Below are 19,977 nucleotides of genomic sequence, written 5' to 3'. Positions count from 1 at the left end.
TATTAATATATTGTTATAATATTTTTTTATAATTTCACCCTATTATTATTGGTGGATTATATTACACATTAGTTGATATTATTATACTTTTATCTAGTTAGTATATATATATATATATATATATATATATATATATATATATATATAATAATATTATTATATCAAAAAAAAAGGCATAATACCCAATTTTGTCCCCACTTTGGTTCGGAAATCTCAAGTTAGTCCCTTTCTAGAAATGTGAGTGGAATGGATCCTTACTTGTAATTTTTTGAGTCCAATGAGTCCCTTCCGTTAAATAGAAGGAAACGGAGTTAGTGGACTGATGATGTGGCAGTTGTCTTTGGTGAGGTGTCAAGATGCAAGCTTCCGTGGTGTTAGGGTTCCCCATACCCCGGAAATTTGATCTCGCGGCGAAGTGCTTCGAGCGCGCCACTGATCTGGTCTCGAAGCTTGACATCAATTCAATCGTCGACGCTGGAGAGAGAAAACTGTTGCTGGATCTGAACCTGGCACGGTCCCGAACAGCGTGGGAGGTTCAGGATCCAAGCTTGTCGGTGGCGCTGCTTAACCGGAGCAAGAGCTTCCTCTTCGGTTCGTGCGACCACTACGCGGATCTCGCGAAGCAGTTCATGGCGTTTGGGAAACGCGTGCTGTCGAACAGCGGCGCGGACGCGAGTCGCGAGGCGCTGAAGCTGATGAACGAGGCGTTGGAGACTTGCGAAAAGGGATTCGATACAGCGCGAACACGGGAAGAGAAGGTGGAGATCCGAGGGTTGAGGTGGAAGGCACTTAGGTTTATTGCTGCGATTCATTTGCAAAAAGAGGAATATGAGAGCGTGATAAAGTGTGTGAAGGTTTTGAGAGACTCGGCTGATGGCGGTGACGAGCATCCGAGTCTTTCGGTGTTGGCGATGAAGGCGTGGTTAGGGTTGGGAAGGCATGGTGAGGCGGAGAGGGAGTTGCGGGGTATGGTGATTGACAGAGGGATTCCGGAGGGAGTTTGGGTTTCGGAGGTGGAGGCGTATGGGCAACCCTAACACCACGTAAGCTTGCGTTTTGACACCTCACCAAAGACAACTGCCACATCATCAGCCCACTAACTCCGTTTTCTTCTATTTAACGGAAGGGACCATTAGACTCAAAAAATTACAAGTAAGGATCCATTCCACTCACATTTCTAGAAAGGGACTAACTTGAGATTTCCGAACCAAAATGGGGACAAAATTGGGTATTATGCCAAAAAAAAAAAGTTGTTGGAATTAAAGTGATGGCCAACTATTCAAAATAACGAGATATAGGAAATGGAAGGGCAGTGAAATGGCAGAGATAGAAGAGGGTGGTGAGGAAACTCATAGGAATCGCAGAACGAACTGAGAAAGACAACAACACAGATCTGTTGGTAATGTGGAGAACGCAACATAAACCCCCCAAAAAGACAGAAATTTGACGGAGAGAATTAGTGAACCGCAGCAAGTGTTACTCAGGTGCGTTCTGCATAAATGGTGACCTAGAAATCAATATAATTTTTTTGCTCGATTTCACACGAGCCTAAGAAAAAACGATTCTACATGCGAGGTAACTAGGTCCGAGGGTGTGGATCCAAAAATCGTCTTAGGATGTCTGAAAATTATAGAGAAGAACCTAGCTTAGTTCTCAATTCATGCCAAAACATGACCAATAATGTATAATGGCTAAATGAATTTTGAAAATGAGGAAAATATTTATGATGCTGAATAAAAATAATTAAGGCCAAAATGTTCTTGTGCCCAGAGTAGAGTAAGACAGTGGGATGTAGAGAGAGACCAGAATTTGAGATAACTATCAGATATGGTATGCGAAAGCTAGGGCTGCAGCGAAAGGGGCTTCCATCACAGAGCAGATCGAATGAGACATGGAGGCAAAGGAAAGCACGAAACGGGTAAGGAAAACTGAAACTCTTATTATTGCTTTTGATAATGTTCACACACAAGACAAAAGGAAAACTCTAGCTTATATATGTTTTCGGTAAACAGAGGAAGAAGGGAAAAAGGGGAAAGATGAAAACCCTAACTAAAAGCTAACAGAACTAGCCGATTACTGCTTCTAAGCAGTAATCCTAACTAACAAACGTTTGATAACAACTGTTACTTGATTCGTTTGGTCCATTTAACAGTCAATTAACTTGGAAGTTATGGCTTTAACCACCCATAGTTCTACATCGTCATCATTGGTCTGAACAGGACGTTGCAACATTCAATGATGCTAGGAAGAACACAAATAGAAACATAAAAGGCGAATACAATTTTACCTGAAGTGTGCACCTAATAAGTTTATTTGGAATTGGACAAGAACTGTCAGAGCTAAGATCCACCAATGAGACCAGCCTTATTTTGAAATGCAATCTTCGTGTAGAAGACCTAAAACATCAAAAAAATGTGATAGTAAAATTAAGTGGAACACAGCCCTACAGTATGACTATTGATAAATATTATAATTTATGAATGGTGTTTATCATAGCTTTTCAACCAGGTGAAATTTGCAGCATGATTGTCTAAGTATGTATCTAGCCTCTGGTTTAGAAAAATCATAAGAACCTCATATAGTGGAGCATATCTGTCATCCTTCTCCAGTTGCCTAACTGCAAGCATGTCCAATAAATTTCACTACAACATGACAATCAATTTAGTGAATGCTCTTTCAGAACTTACAACTGTCTATGGCAAAAATTTTATTAAAAACTGTGGGTGTACTAGAGTATAATTAATAATGCTGACGGGATAATAGAAAGCAACCCAAAGGCAAACAGAAGTTCGATTTAATGATGACCTATAACAAGAAAAAGGCATCCTTTATCACCTTATGAGTTTTAGTACTAAGCAATAAATTACCATGTTTCACTGTTTGATACCTCTATGTCTAATTATATCAGGTTAATTTTTATTTCTTCTTGTTTATGATGATAATTGAGTATCACCCTTTAAACAAGGAAATAATGTCCCAATATCTATAAATTACCTGAGAAAAACAATAGCCACAGCCCAGGCCCAGCCCAAATGCAATGAGACCGAACCTGTAAAGTAACCAACCTGAATGCGTCCTCTCGTCCACATTCACATGCGATTATGTTTGTCTCACTCTCCACCATGCTGTCTTCTCGTTTGTTTCCCTGCTTTCAGGAATGGAAAAGTTTCAGAGTATAAATTCTTGGTAGGTTAGACATTAGTGACAAAATCTGTTTATGTTTCAATATTTGATCTAGGGATTGCTGTTTGTGGACTCTTTTTTCTTATTTCTATTTGGAATTTCAGAGGGGAAAAGTTCCAGACTATAAATTCTTGGTAGTTTAGTCATCAATCATAACATCAGTTTATTTTTCAAAATTTCATTTGATATTGTTGCTTGTGGACACTCTTTGCTATTTTTATTGGAATTTAGTTCATGAATAGGAAAGTTTCAGATTGTAAATTCTGAGTCGTTTAGTCATTAGAGGTGACATTGTTTTTTTTTTTAAATTGATCTTGTGATAGGTATTGTTGCTTGCAGACTCTCTTTTTTTCTTACTTTTATTCCAAATTTGTTTCAGGAATGAGAAAGTTTTAGGTTATTGTTGATGAGCTCAATTGTTCTCTGCAAACTTACTTGAATGTGCGGGTTTTATCAATCTGTGTTACAAGTGTACAGCCATAAACACTTTGAATCCTAACACGCCAACTAAAATGTTGTCTAAAAGAAAGCCCCTTTACAGATTCCCGTTCATTCCTGTGTCTGTCCTTGTCATATGCCTCTCCTTCTTGTTGTTGTTCTATTACTATGCGAAACCTAGTTCTCAGATCTCTAGATTGTCCAATATTTCAACATCTCATACCCCTCAATGCTCCAGCCAAGCCCTTACCTTAGGGGAGAAATTCATGTGGTATGCACCTCACAGTGGGTTCAGCAACCAACTTTCAGAGTTCAAGAATGCTATTCTAATGGCTGGTATACTGAATCGAACTTTGGTGGTTCCTCCTATTATGGATCACCATGCTATTGCTTTAGGTAGCTGTCCAAAGTTTCGGGTTGTAGATCCAAAGGATATTCGGATATCTGTTTGGGATCATGTGATTGAGCTTGTCCAAAGTCGAAGGTTAGTAAGTTTTTTTCACACTGCAACTATTGATTTGTGATTTTCTGGGTTTTAAATAGAGCTGTTATAGTTATGTAACAATGCAGAGTACACCTGGCCTTGTACAAGCACTGCTGTAGCAGATCAGTTTAGTGTGGACCAAATTGCAGTTGTAAACAATCCTTGTTGCTACACTGTTGATTCTAAAAAAGGTTCCTATAAACAAGTATATCAGGGCTTTCGCCGTTGTAAAAAATTATTTTTACAAGAATTAGGAATTTCAAATCTGTCAGAGATTTGGGATTATCTCAAGAAAGAATACTTTGGCTGTGAAAGAACCAAAGACATGCAACCGTCCAACTTTGCTAGAGAATTCAAGATGCAAAGCATCAAGGAGACAAAAACAATTAAAAGCTATGCTGATTGGTTGATGAGTGTAGCAAATAAAGAGCAACTTGTTGGGAAGCCCTTTCTAGATGAAAAAATTCTTCAAAAAATTTTGGTTACTGTTCCAAAAAAAATGAGTAAAAATCTCAGCTTTGGAGGAGGAAAAAGACTGGTCAACTATCACCTTAGAAGAATTGGTAAATGCTTTACAAGTTCAGGAGCAAAGAAGAATGACGAGACAAACGTGTTTTTCACGTAAAAGCACAATTCTAGAGGTGGAAAAGACAAGAACAATAAATGGAAGAACGAAAAGAAAGAAGGCTCCAACAATGATCAAGGTGAGAACTTTCCCCTTGCTCACATTGCAAAAAGACAAATCATCCAAAGGAAAAATGTTGGTGGAGGCCAAATGTCAAGTATAGAAAATACGATGATTTGGGACATGTAGACAAAATATGAAAGTCTAAATCATAAGAGGCATAGGGTGACTTTGGAGGACTAAGAAGATGAGCAACTCTTTGTTGCAACATGTTTGGTTACAGTCAACACTTCTAGTGACTCATGTTTAATAGAGAGTGGTTGAACAAACCATATGACAACGACTAGAAGCTTTTTAGAGAGCTTGACAAAGCCATCATCTCTAAAGTGCAAATTGGTAATGGTGATTTCATCTCAATTAAAATGAAATGGACTATAGCTATTGAAAGCTTGTTAGGTTTGAAGTATATCTCTAATTTTTTTATATGTGCTTAACATTGACCAAAATTTGCTGAGTGTTGCACAACTTGTGGAGAAAGGCTTCAAAGTCATATTTGAAGATAATTGGTGTTTGATCAAAGATGCACACAAGGCAAAGATGTGTTCAGAGTGAAGATGAGGTCTAAAATCTATGCTTTAAATCTAATGAAGGAGAAGCAAATAGATTTTTCAAGCACAATCACCAATGTTGATGTATGGCATAAAACACTTGGACATTTTCATCTTACAGGAATGTTATACATGCAAAAACATGTATTGGCCAAAGATGTCTTAATGATTGAAGACAAGTTGGCAGATTGCATGGCTTGCCAATTTGTTAGCTAGTCAGAAAACCATTTCTTCAAACCACTTGGAAAGCAACTCAAAGGCTATTAACTAGAGCTTTGAACAAAAAGGCTCCATTTGAAGGCTAAGTTGGATACAAACCAAATTACAAAATTTGAGAGTTTTTTGTTGTGGTTGTTTTATCTGTTGTTCCACATGTTAAAAGGGACAAACCTGACAAAAAGGCTAAACCCAAAATTTTCGTTGGATATAGTAGCACGTCTAAATCTTACAAAATTTCCCAACCACAAAATGGAAAAATTCTTATGACTAAGATGTAAAGTTCATGGAAGATCATCAATGAATTTGGGAGGAGATAGTAAGAAAGCATCTTCCATAAACACCACAACTATTTGATAAAATTGTTGAAATTCTTGTTGTTGGGAATCCAAGTGAGTCTAAGTCCCACATTAGATAGAAATGAGAAAGTGGAGCACCATATAAAGGTGAAGACCCATTAACCATTGACTTAAGGTTTTGGGTATAGAGTGGTGTCAATCCCTTATGTGTTGAGCTCAAGTCTCATTGGTGATGTATCTCCCAATGAACCTCCTCCTTGATAGACCTAACAAGTAGTATTAAAGCCATGGTTAGTCTTGGTGACTGGCTCAGATGAGTACAATATGGACCTGTATTGAAAGTCTTCTTGGCAAGGGTTCCAGGTAAGCATGCCTAGTTAAGATGAACGAAAGTATGAAGGGGTATCGTGGTTGGGAATGCTTCTATTGGAGGGGGAGTATACCAATGTGGAAGGAACTCACCATTAGGGGGAAATTTGTTGAGAATCCAAGTGAGTCTAATTCCACATTGGGTAGAAATGAGAAAGTGGAGCACCACATAAAGGTGAAGGGACCCATTGTCTTAAGGTTTTGGGTAGAAAGTAGTGTTAATCCCTTTGTGGTTGGACTCAAGTCTCATTGATATTGTATCTCCTAGTGAACCTTCTCTTCGATAAACCTAACACTTGTCACAAGGACAAGATCTCTATTTGATATTTATCAAAGGTGTAATGTTGCTACCTTAGAGCCTACCAAATTTGAAGAAGTGAAAAAGATGAGAAGTGGATTAATGCTACGAAGGAAGAAATAAATATGATTGAAAAAAACGACACTTGAGAGTTATTGGATTGACGTCAACACAAACAACCCATTGGGGTGAAATGGGTTTATAGAACTAAACTAAATGCAAATGGTTGTATAAATAAATACAAGGAAAGATTATATGCTCAACTGTTTGTAGTAGATTTTTCATAAACGTTTGCTCCCATTGAATGCCTTGATGGAATCAGAATGTTGCTTGCCCTGGCTGCACACAAAGGTCGGAAAATTTACCATTTAGATGTAAAATCACCATTTTTAAACGGTGTTTACAAGAGGAGATTGTTGTGGAGCTACCAAAGGCGTTTCAAGTCAAGGAACAAGAAGACAAGGTTTACAAGCTAAAGAAAGCCTTGTATGATCTTAAGAAGCTCCAAGGGTGGCTTGGTATGACATAATTGATGATTATCTTAAAACTTGGATTTATTAAAAGTGCAAGTGAAGCTACATTATATGTGACGAAGATAGGAGCAAGAAAAAGATGAATTCTTTAATATATCAAAAAATATGTACAAGAAATGCTGAAGAAGTTCTGCATGGAGAATTGCTAGAGTCAGATTTGTTGGAATTATTCCTAGAATAACCAGAACATAGATATTCTTTATTTAATTTGTTTTAGTTCAGTTGCTTTGTTTTTATATTCGGTTGTTTAGATTATTCAGGTCGGAGATCTTGAGGAAAGTTAAGGTTGTGGTCTTAGAGGTATAATATTAATCGCTTTGCATCCATCCGATACGTTAACCATAGTTATACTTACTAAGCCCTCCTTTTCTTTTTGTATGATTTGTTTAGAATACTTGTTTTAGCATTATAAACATTATTAATGCTCATATTCCCATCAAGATAAATCGCTCCCCTTACCCTATTCCGGCCTATATTTGTTATAAGAAATGATGTCTCTCTTAACAGTGGGACCTGGGAAAAATGGTGATATTTTAAGCTATTTCCATGACAATCAGATACTGACCACTTCGTTCTTTACAATTCCTGATTTTCACGTTGCAAAAATGTTTCTAGCAGTTGTTGGCTGGTTTCATATGTGATTGCTAACAAAGTTTCCTATTATATCATAATAATAACATTGACTGTAACAACGGAAGAAAAATTTAAGGGCATGAATGCCTTTCTTGCATAGTTTTCTGTATTGTTGAAATTTTATATCTGAGATCGAATTTCACTTTCTGTGTAAATTAATCAGTCATTGTTCTTGCAGGTATATATCCATTGCTGAAATTGTTGACATCACATCATTAGTTTCTTCCTCTCTGGTTCGAGTGATTGATCTTAGGGATTTTGTGTCCATATGGTGTGGCATCAGCTTAGATTTGGCTTGCGTAACAGATACAAAATTGCATTCCTCTGTTTCTAAAAGCCTTAACCAATGTGGATCTCTGCTAGCTGGGCTCCATGGTAGTATTGAAAAGTGTATATATGCTGTCAATGAGGATTGCAGAACTACAGTATGGACTTACAATGAAGATGGGCTTGGAGACGGTATGTTAGATTCATTTCAACCCGATGAAAAACTGAAGCAGAAAAAGAAAATATCATATGTTAGAAGACGGAGGGATGTATTTAAGACTCTAGGACCTGATTCTGAAGCTGAATCAGCCTCACTGCTGGCATTTGGAACCCTTTTCTCTGCCACATACAAAGGTTCTGAACTATATGTGGATATCCGTGAGTCTAATCAGAATCAGAGATTTCTATCTCTGAAGGAGAAGACTAAACTTCTTTCCTTTGTCCCAGAAATTTTGATAGCTGGAAAGGAGTTTTCTAAACAAAGCATAAGGGCTCCATTTCTTTGCGCACAACTTAGATTGTTGGATGGGCAGTTTAAGAATCATCAAAAGGCTACATTTCAAGGATTAAGGCAAAAACTAGAATCTTTAAGGAAGGAAGGCCCTCTACCAATTCATATTTTTATAATGACTGATCTTCCTGGAGATAATTGGACTAATACTTATTTAGGTGATTTAGTTAGTGAGAATCACAAGTATAAGCTATACTTTTTGAAAGCGAATGATAAGCTGATTAAGCGAGCAGCTATAAAACTCATGACAGCTGGTCATGGGCAGAGGTTCCTATCAAATTCATATAGTACAATTGGTAAAAAATATTGTTCCAGTCAGAGATTGCCAGATTTACTTCTTTATGTTGAGCAGACTGTATGCAGCTGCGCATCTCTAGGTTTTGTTGGAACACCTGGGTCCACAATTGCAGAAAACATAGAACTCATGAGAAAATTTAGCTCAAGTTCTCAGAGATGTTGATGGTTTTGTGGAAAAACAGTTAATGCTGATAGGGGTTTTAGGATTGATGGGGTGGGAGTTCAATCATGTTTGTAGTAGAAGATGGTTGAATACGCCATGTTCTGAGATATCCTTTCCTCAAATTTTGATGATTCGTCAGCTTTGCGAGGCAACAGTCATTTTTAGGAGATTGACACTCTACAGTCAAGAGCATTGTTGTTATTTTAGGTATGAACTCTGGCTCGTGTTTTTTCCCCAAAGGTTAAGGAGTGTTATTTTATTGCCTAATTAAAAGAACATTTTTTTCCTATAACAGTAGTAATTTCTTCACAAAGCATTATCGGAAAGCACCTCACAATTCTTTTTACCAAAAACTGAAAGCGTTAACCTTTCCAAGCATACTCTCTTGATGCCAACTGCACTCCTGTTTTTTTTTTCACATAATAGTTAATTCAGAGCGACCATTATTGTTTGATATACCCATAACCAGAAGTATGGATGAACGAGGAAAAAGTAATTTAAACCATGAAATAAATTAGCATTTCATGAGATTTCTGTTAACCTTGTTAATTTTACATGCTTTCTCTCTCCTACTGAATAAAATTTTACATGCTTTTACATTTAAACTTGCTTTGTTTCTTGCTTCCACTTTGTACCTTGTTTTACTTTTAACATAAGGCAGTGTACTAAATTGTCGTTGTTTGGATCATAACATGTTCTTTTGCCTCCCCAACTAGCCCACCCACTTTTCCCCTTCTGTCTTGAGTTGGAGTGGAGCTGGTGTCACCTTGTTTATGACTCTACAATGGCTCCAATGCCTGAGACACTACACGTTAAGCTGCAGTGAGCTTGAGGCGTGCTGATTTACAAAAGTATGAATGTGTAGTTCCTTCTGAATTATAAAATACTGACTGAGGATTTGTTTGGATACTGAATTTTCTTTCTCCTTTCCTTCTACATAGATCTCGAGTGTTGTGGAATATGGTTTGGTTTGAAGCAAACCATGCCAGTTTCCACCAATTAGAAATCAAATGACATTGTTTATGACATCAACTCTGTTCAATATTCTCTAAGAAGAGTGTTACTATTGAAAGGAACGGACGCGTAATAAATAATACCCCTTTTAATTAATTTCCTGTTAAGAGTGTTTTCGTCTCATGTATAAAACCCAAAATTCATTAATAGAAAAGCAACACTGCTGATTTTCATTCAACTTCGATTTGCCACAAAATTCATCCAATGGAACGGATAAAATAAATCCTAAGATGAAAGAGAGCTGCATGCAGGTTATTTTTTTGTTATTTGCTGGTTAAAATAAAAAAGTAAAAATGTAAATTCAAATAAAAGTGTAAAAGTAGGTCAATTGTAGATTTTATTTCAAGTTAAGAGTTGCATCATTCTAGAAAAACAAAACCATGTGGCAATGTAGGGTTTTCAGTGGGTTAAGTAATTCTAACAAGGTTTGTTGTCAATTTTGTCATTATTTTTTATTCCATCGAGACACTAACAACATTAAAGAGGTGCACAAAAACATGACCATGAACTACAACATATATTGTTTTATTTGTTTCCTTCCCCTAGTAACACAAACGAATTTGCCTCTCTTCATTTGTTCGAAGCTTTGGACAACTCTTCAATCTCATACACAATGTTAATTTAACAGTAGTTGAATAAATAAATAATCCAATAACCTCAGAGAAAAGTGGATTCATACGATATAATGGCTAGTAAAACTCATCCAATAATATATGAAATGAATTTGTGAGTTTAAATTAATTTATATACATGAAAAATAAAATTTTTGAGAAATATCAAAGAATTATACATGATGTTTTTTAATGTTTATATTTTTATAGACAACACAATTCATATATTGTTACTTTGTTACCGATCAATCTGTTGATAAGAAAATATATGAAGCTAAAACTTTTTTTTAACATTTGAAAAAAAATCTTACTGTTGTAAAAGAGACTTCATGCCATAATAAAAATATAAAAGTAAAAATACATTAACCACACTTTAATTTAAAAATACTATTTCTAATCTGTTACATAATTTTTGAAGATAGGGTTACATTGAATATTTAAAAAATTAACTTTGTTAAATAGAGGAATGGAACTGTCAAAAAAAATTGATTCCATTCACAATAAAAATGCATTCACCAACACTTTAACTCTAATTATGTTATAAAATTTTCAAACAAAAACTGATATTTCTTTAAAAATCTCAAAAACAAAAAATATAAAACCCTATTATAAAAATGAACTTGATTTCATAATGGAACTTTAGCTCATTGGCACAGTAAATCCTTAATTGAAACCCACACAATAGCACAGAACAACAACCTAGAATCAGCTTAGTTTTGGGCCAACAGCCACACCAGCATTGTCAAGAGGTTGAGTTCAATAGCAGAAGAAGAAAGTTCACTGGTCTAAACACAGGCAATGACAACACTATCTATTTTACACATGATTCATCATCATGGAGATTTTAACCACAGCCATGAATTAATAGTTCCCTGGAGGACCACCAACAGGTATCCCAAGGAAGATCCACCACCTGGAGCAGCATGAACCTTGGTAGATGGTCGATCCTGCACCCCAAAAACAAACCATCATCAACAACAATTCCGAGTACCATAACAAGTTCAATTGTTTTAGGCATTCAAAATATAAATTTTAAATAAAACTCATACATTTTAACATAAATTGTTTTATTAGTAAATAAAATGCCTCATTCTTAAATTTATTTAAGCCTGCTTAAGCCACATCATTGTTGAGTGTTAACTCAACAAAGAGGAAGCTAGTGCTGCAGCACTCTTCCAAATATTACACAAGTTGCACAAAGTACAGTATTTGTAAACCCATATTATGTCAAGTACAGGAGGTAGAATTTATGTCACTCTTCCAACCAAAAAAGCAAGAGAAACATGCAAAGGTAGCTTAAGCAGAGAGACATGAACTATTCTTAAAGTTTTGAAAGCTTTTCGCTAGAACTAGATCCCACAATGTAGTACTGTTGCAATTAAAAATCATGTTTTACTATTGCCCCTTAATTTTATCAACACTAAACTTGTAACTTCACTACTTTTAGCTGGACATTAGTAGGAAATGCAAGAGGAGGAGACTCCAAAATGCATCAAATTTACTGTGAAAGCTTTCTAGTACTTCCTAGGCTCATGTAAGTGGAGATAAACAAGAATATTTAAAGCCAAGTTGAAGAAAGGGCAGGTTAAAACTAAAACAATCATAATAGATAACTTGGAAAGGGAAGTACAGTGAGAAAGTTGCCACAGTTTTGGCCATCAGCACGATGGTAATTGTTTTTGAGACTTCCAGGAATTCCAGCAGGAATTTGCTTTTCAACTGGTGCTGGACTTTGCTGCTTTTCAACTGGTGCTGGACTTTGCTGCTTCTCAACTGGTGGTGAAGGAGCACTAGCATTTTGAGTGCGTGCACCACTTGCAGCCTGGTTAGCACTTTGAACATTGCTGGCAGGCTCCCCACTGCCGAAGAGGTAACCCAAGGAACTCTGGCCACCACCAGCACTCACACCACGACCCATTTTCCCTCTGTTTGGTGATGCTAAACAACCAAAATAGCAGCATCACACTTTTTGTCACAATAGATTTTACATCCAAAATTCACACAAGAACAAAAACAACAGGCTCATATGCAGCAGATAGAACCATGAGCCATCAGAAATCAACAAAAAGCAACAACTACCTACAATTGATGCCTTATTCAAACCAGTGAAGTATTTATTATGTACTCCAATGTAAGTAATGGGATTGGTTTTGAATGAACTAGGATAAATATTTTACATTTAAAACGAGCACATAAACTTTCAATTACATACATCCTCCATCTTTCATCATAAAACAACAGGATTGAAAGCTTATGAGCATACATACACACACAAGTAAGCTAATCAGTTGGTAGAATGGAAAATGCAGATGTCAAAAATGAAATGAATAGGGAAATGGAAAGATTGAGAATTGGGAAAATTTAAATCTATGCATGCAGAGGCCAACAGAATGATTTAAAAGGTTTTCACGTCTTACTCAGAAGAGTAAAACCGAGATAAATAAATACTGTTATTTTCCTAATTCATTCTTTGATTCCTGCACATTTTATGTAGAACATCAACATTTTATTTTGAAACTATATGGCCATTTTATTTTGACAGAAACATAGATCTCAATTTTAATATTGAAGAGGATCAGATCAAAAGGGCACTCTGTCCTGTTTCTTCTACCCTACAATGAAATCATAATTTATTCCGTTGCATCCCTTTTGTTTTTGCCTTGAGACGTTTCTTTCAGCACAGATCAAGCAAAACCAAAATCATTCCAGTGCCAGACCCTCCTGATCTAGCCATGCTCAAATTGCATGGATTCAAAAACCTTAAAGGCACAAAATTGAATAAGGAAACCGATGGAATCAGATGCTAGATCTCAAGACCAATTACCCATCAACAAATCAGAGCTCAAGAAGCCATTTTTAATCGATTCAAGCATGAAAAACACAAACTAGAACACCCCAAAACAGGATTCACAATCCAGGTCACAACCCACCACTCCAAACTATTAAGAAACTAACAAATCTAAACTTGGTGGTAACAAAAAAGCCAAATTACCACCAACAAAAGAAATCCAATAAGCATGCAGTAAAAAAATGTGCCAGAAATTAAAGCACAAAACCATTTTTTTTTTTCAAAGAACATCATGAGTTAACACGAAACATTATCATCGTACAGTATTAAACAGCACATGAAACACAGATTACTGAAACCCAGAAAGGAAATTAGACAATACATGAATGGTAACCAAGCAAGAAGTGAGATCTGAATTTTTTGTACCTTTGTTGATGCTGAGACCACTCACTCACTGATGGCAACTGAGTCGGTGACGTTAGAAGCGAGGCACACTTTGTAACAGCTATCTGAAACAGATATTTATAAAGGAGCCAACTTTTTTTCAAAAACAAGAATAACATTTTTAAATTATTTTTTTTTTAAAATTAAGTGACCGCTAACAATTTTATTTCAAGAGAATAATTTTTTATTTAATTCCTCAATATATACAAAAATTAACAATCACCCGTTAAAATTTGTGAACCCTTTTTTCTTCAAACTTGTAACATTTAAACATTAATTCAACACTAAATTGTAATTTTTGAGAATTTTAACATTCAAGTTATAAACTAAGAGAATAATTTCTCATTAGATTTGACGATAAAATCGAATTCATTAGCTTTTTACATTTTTATAAATTAAATTAAAGTTATTGTTATTTTATGGATAAAATATATTTTTAGATTCAAAATTAAAATTCATCTTTTTTTACAATATATTTTGATTTATAACATTAAATATAAATAAATATAATTTTATTAAGTTAATAATATTAATTTTATTGAGTTTGTTAGATAGTATTATAAACAAATATATGAAATACAATTTATCAATTTAATATAAACAATTTAAACGTTATTTCACATGTCACACAGTTAAATTAAGAAAAATATTATTATTTTAAAAATTTTAAAACTAAACTATATCAAAAATTAAAAAAAATCAAATTTTAATTTTACAATATCAAAAAAAAAATTTACGTTCAAATATGAGAATTAAAAATATATTTAATTTTATTTTATTATACAAATAATAACTTTTTACTAATTCGTTTGTCATACATTCGAATTTTGAAAATGGAATAAATTTGATTGTCGATCAAAAATTCATTGAAAATTGATCATAAACAAAATAAGAAAAACATTTTATATTAAAAACCCAATTATGAAACAATTACCAATTATCTATATTTAAAATAGTCTTTTGCTTGTTTTTAGAAGAGAAAAAAAAAAGCTTAAATACTTTTTAAGAATTATTCTCCAATCGCATTTAAAATTTGATCTTGATAACATATAAAGTAAAATGTTAAATTTGATTGGAGAAGAACACTATCATCTATAATAAAGGTGTATATAAGGTTTGTCTTTCTTAAAATTTGAAAATTTTGAAGTGTGGTTGTGGAAGAAGGTGAATCAAGTGAGCTGGATTTCGGGCCCACAGCAGAGTCCATCGATGGGCCCACTAGCCATGTCTGGCAAGCACAATAATGTCCCTCACGTGCATAGGTTTTGGTTGTCGTAGCCAAATAAATTTTACTTCACCAGAACGTTTCATGCATAAAATATAGCCGTTGTAAATATATAAAGAAAAAAGAAAAAACGTTATTTATTGTATTATTTTTTAGTTTTTTTTTATGGATTTTAATTTAAAACTTTCATACTTTTAATTTTTAATATTAAATCTTAAATACTGAATGAAATTGTTGTTTTACTTCTTAATTTAAACTGTTTGGTAAGGACATTTGTAAGAGGTAATAGATATGACAATAATTATAATAATTGTTATCGTGATTGTAACCATGATATGAATGTTATTAGTGATAATATTAATGATAACCAAATAATCATAAAAGATGACAACTATTCTTATTAAGTATGGGAAAACGATACTTAGACAACAAATTTTGACAACATTTCGACACAGCACACGTGTCAGCGTGTGAGAGGCCCACGTTTTGGTTGGAAAAAGCTGCTGCAATCTGAGCATTTCTGATGAAACCTGCTTGAACGCTGACGTGGCGAGGACGGGCACGGGCAGATTGGGGGAGTGCGTTTCAAAAATTGAAATGAAAAGGGAGCGGTCAGGGGTTTTTGTTTGGCGTTTGAAATTTGAATTTCATTTTTGAACAATTTTAGAGAGAAGTGAAGGTTGAGAGAGAGAGTGAGAGCCCGAGAGAGATGGAGAAAGGGAGTTCGAGAGAGAGAGGTCCGACGGAGTGCTTGCCGGAATGCCGCCGGACAACGTTGAAGGCCGTGTCGGAGCTATTCAACCCCTCCAGCCGGTTCCGATTCACGGTCGCCGCAGCTCCGACGTTGGCCAACGAAACGAAGGCGGCATCGTCTTCCCTCCAACCCAGCGAACTAGGGGCGCGTTCTGAGTCTCGATTCGTCCCACCTGCTTCCCTCCCTGTGCCGGACCTTTGCATTCACCGCCGGAGCATCGCCGGAGTGTCGACTGTTCGGTGGACGAAAAAGACGGGTTTAGGTTTAGGTTTCTTTCCCATTTGGGGAGGTTTAGGGTTTGGTTTCTTTCCCATTTTCATGTATTGAACTGAGTCTCTTTGAAATTTTCTAGTTGAATCTGTTTCTCCACTCAAGTTTCTTATTCATTTTACGCTTTAACTGTTCATTGTACTGCAAGTTTTACTGTTCATCATTTCTTTCACGCTGCCATGGTAGGATTTTATTGTTCATGCTTGCTTTCAGTGGCTGGTTCCATTCAAGTTTGTGTTTCTGGGTTTGCGTTTTATGCTTAAGTTTAATTTGTGCATGAACGTAAGGTCATACTACGCGTTTTATGGTTCCATTCCAATTTTGATGTTTCAGCCTAAGCGTTTGGTTTTGCTGTTTTAGACTGAGCACGGTGGCAGCAACTTGGCGGTTTGGGTGGAAGGTTTCCGAGGAAGATGATGACGGTGTTGGACTGGTCACGGTGGAGAGTTACAGTGGTGCAATGGTGATGAAGGTGCTAGACGGTAGTATTGAGGATGGCAATGGTGGCTGAGGGGGCTTGGGATGATGACGGCTGTGACTCAAAGATGGGTTCCTGGTGGTCCCGTGGAGGTGCAACCTGGTGGCTGATGAGTGAAGTGGTCACGGTATTTGGCGGGGGTCAGAGGTGGTGATTGAAGGATTATGCCGTGAAAATGGATAATGATGTTGGTGGTGGAGTTCGGTTTGAATATGCCCACGTGACCTTGCTGGAGATTCCGTTTCATACCGAACGCTCACAATCAGTAACACAGAACCAAGAGCGCGCGTTAAAAGCATATGCAAGACCATACATGACGAACGTTCGTCCTTATGCGCAACACCATACATGACGAACGATATCATAAAGAGACCGAACGCTCAATTACACAACCAAGACCAAACGTCCAGATGAGACCAATTGTAATCATTGTAAATAGATTAAGAAAACAATGTTTAATGTATCCGATTTAGTTCAATGAAATAAAATTTGAGTTTTGGTTTTGAATTGGTCTCATATTTTATTTATTCAATACCATTGTTATTATGAGTTGTGGGTTTGTGGATTTCAGAATGTGGTCATTTTTTGTGTCTCCTAAGTTGCAGGGTTGTTTGTAAGATGTTCGTGTTTGAGTGGTCTTTCTGGGTAACATGGGTGACGAATGTCAAAACCAGTTTATTTGAAGGACAATTTGAGTGGGGGTGATGTGATGTGAGGCCAAGGAGTGTGGGGTGACCCCTCATCAGTTGGAGGAGCAAGGTATGCAAGGGATGAGTGAGGGTGTTGAAAAAAGGGTCTGGTAATCGTTTACACCATCCTTGTAAACGATTACCCGAGAGGAAATTTGATTTTGTACAGAAAGTCCAACACAGGTACTCAGTCAGGTGAACAGGGGTCACCATTAAAAAAAAAAGGTGACTTTTATGCAATTCTGCACCTGTCTGAGGCTGGTCTAGGTGTTGCAGTGGTGGGAGAGGGTGGGTGGTGATGTGATGTGAGGCCAAGGAGGGTGGGGAGACCCCTCATGAGTTGGAGGAGCAAGCTTTGCAAGGAATGAGTGAGACTGCTGAAAAAAGGGGCTGGTAATCGTTTACAGGACCCCTGTAAACGATTACCCGAGAGGAATTGCCAATTTGTACAGAAACTCCAACACAGGTACTCAGTCAGGTGAACACAGGTCACCATTGGACAAAAAAGTGACTTTTAGGCACTTTTGCACTTGTCTTAGGCTATTCCATGTGTTTCAGTGGTGGGAGAGGGAGCTTAGTGATGTGATTATGTCCCAATGATGGAGGAAAGTGATGTTTTGGCACCCCATGATGGAGGAAAGAAACAATGTTTATGAGATGAGCAACTTGGGTGAGATAACATGCTGTCAACTTTGACCTTTGCTGGCTATTTTACTGATAACGTTTCACACCGACCTCCAAATGATGTGATTCTTTTTTTATTAGAAACTAGACTCAAACATCTTTCCAATGACTACTAATTTGTAATTTTTGGACATCTGAGTTGGTACAGTTTATTGTTTCAAGTTAGCGTTTCATATATTTTTGCCAACTCTGACCTTTGCTTGTTCTTTTGCTCATATCTTTCTCCACCGAACTCCAAATGAGTTGATTCTTGTTTTGTTGGAATCTATACTCAAAGACCTTTCAAATTATGCCTTAGAAATCAAGTTTACACCTTCTTTGACACTGTAATCGATTACCAGGACACTGTAAACGATTACCCGAGAGAAAATTGGATTTTGTACAGAAAGTCCAACACAGGTACTCAGTCAGGTGAACAGGGGTCACCATTGGAAAAAGAAGTGACTTTTAGGCACTTTTGATCTTGTCTTAGGCTGGTCCTGGTGTTTTAGTGGATGGAAGTGATGTTTTGGCACCCCATGATGGAGGAAAAAAACAATGTTTATGAGGTGAGCAACTTGGGTGAGATAACATGCTCTCAATGTTATTACAGCTCGGTTTTTACTTCTGTGCAATTTATACTTCAACCTTTCGTTCTATGCTTTGGACCGTTCGGTCTTTTGTCAATTGTTTTTAACTTTCAACTTTTAATTAATTTAATTTTCCTTGCAAAACAATCCAAAAAAAACCCCCCCCTTTTTTCGTGTGTCATCTATGACTGAACCGCAATACTTCCTAGTCTATACTGCATTAATTCAAATCATCAATAACTCGTTAAATGGATTTAGAATCTTAAACAAAAGATGAACATTGGGGCACCTATTGCTGCACCAAATTCAATAAACTGGCCGTAAAAGGTTATCATATGACGCTACAAAAGCATACATTAACATAATAATTACAATTTGCTTCTTAGGAGGACCACGAAAGTCACTATTGACTCGGTGTTCAAGAATCAATATAACAATTCCAATCACAAAAATTGAGACAGTCGTAGCACACCACATATCTGCTGTAAATGGTTGATAGGACGACCGTCCTCTGCGCGCTGGACGACCCTCCTCTCTGCGCGCTGGACGAGCGTCCCCTCTGGGCGACAAGCGTCTGGACGAGCGTCCTCGGGCTCGGCCAGCGTTCTCCGCTAGCTGGGCGAGCGATCTCCTCTCTCTGGACGAGCGTCCACTTACTGGACGAGCGTCCACTTGCTGGACGAGCCTCCTCTGCGCGCTTGACGAGCGTCCGCTGCGCGCTGGATGAGCGTCCCCTCTGGGCGACAACCGTCTGTGCGAGCGTTCTCCGCTAGCTGGGCGAGCGATCTCCGCTCTCTGGACGAGCGTCCACACAGTAAAGATACAGTGAATCAAAACAAGTCGCATGACATAGAGTCTCATCAGCCTATCTAAATGATTACATGTTTACACAATGCGTTCGTTCTTGTTATGGCTTTGTTCTGAGTTTGGCGGGCGTCCATGGTCACCGTTCGGTCTTATTTTTTGTTTAAGTCTTAAGCGTTCTACCGTTCGGCCATGCAGGTTTATCGTTCGTTCTTCAGTAACTGAGAGCGTTCGGTTATTTTGTTTTAATCAACGATCGCTCTTCATCTGGACGTTTGGTCTTGGTTGTGTAATTGAGCGTTCGGTCTCTTTATGATATCGTTCGTCATGTATGGTGTTGCGCTTAAGGACGAAAGTTCGGTCTTGTACTGTGTGATTGAACGTTCGGTCTCTTTAAGGACGAACGCCCCGATCACTAAACCAAAACGAACGAACGCTCGAAATTGCATATGCTTTTAACGCGCGCTCTTGGTTCTGTGTTACTGATTGTGAGCGTTCGGTATGAAACGGAATCTCCAGCAAGGTCACGTGGGCATATTCAAACCGAACTCCACCACCAACATCATTATCCATTTTCACGGCATAATCCTTCAATCACCACCTCTGACCCCCGCCAAATACCGTGACCACTTCACTCATCAGCCACCAGGTTGCACCTCCACGGGACCACCAGGAACCCATCTTTGAGTCACAAGCCGTCATCATCCCAAGCCCCCTCAGCCA

At 37.2% G+C, this 19,977-nt stretch overlaps 1 protein-coding gene and 1 pseudogene across 2 annotated transcripts; one reads left to right on the top strand and one right to left on the bottom strand.

Annotated features, from left to right (window-relative positions):
• Window positions 1–1,332: 1,332 nt before the first annotated feature.
• On the top strand, window positions 1,333–9,814 carry LOC148200128 (O-fucosyltransferase 30-like). Its single transcript, XM_088111458.1, has 5 exons — window positions 1,333–1,484; window positions 1,771–1,918; window positions 3,563–4,105; window positions 7,865–9,131; window positions 9,641–9,814. The coding sequence occupies exons 3-4, from the start codon at window positions 3,696–3,698 to the stop codon at window positions 8,922–8,924; spliced, it is 1,470 nt and encodes a 489-aa protein (XP_087967584.1). The 5' UTR covers window positions 1,333–1,484; window positions 1,771–1,918; window positions 3,563–3,695; the 3' UTR covers window positions 8,925–9,131; window positions 9,641–9,814.
• Window positions 9,815–11,410: 1,596 nt separating this feature from the next.
• LOC148200127 (protein SPIRAL1-like 2) lies at window positions 11,411–13,889 on the bottom strand (annotated as a pseudogene). Its single transcript, XR_015785914.1, has 3 exons — window positions 13,764–13,889; window positions 12,180–12,487; window positions 11,411–11,496 (listed from the first exon to the last, which is right to left on the bottom strand). The product of XR_015785914.1 is annotated as a protein SPIRAL1-like 2 (transcript).
• Between the last annotated feature and the right edge of the window lie 6,088 nt (window positions 13,890–19,977).

The sequence above is a fragment of the Vigna umbellata genome, chromosome 4 (genome assembly GCF_029865625.1).
Source record: "Vigna umbellata cultivar VRB3 chromosome 4, Vumbellata_1.0, whole genome shotgun sequence".
Taxonomy (NCBI): Eukaryota; Viridiplantae; Streptophyta; class Magnoliopsida; order Fabales; family Fabaceae; genus Vigna; species Vigna umbellata.
Note: the sequence above shows the minus strand (reverse complement) of the source record. Positions and strands in the feature narration are given on the sequence as shown.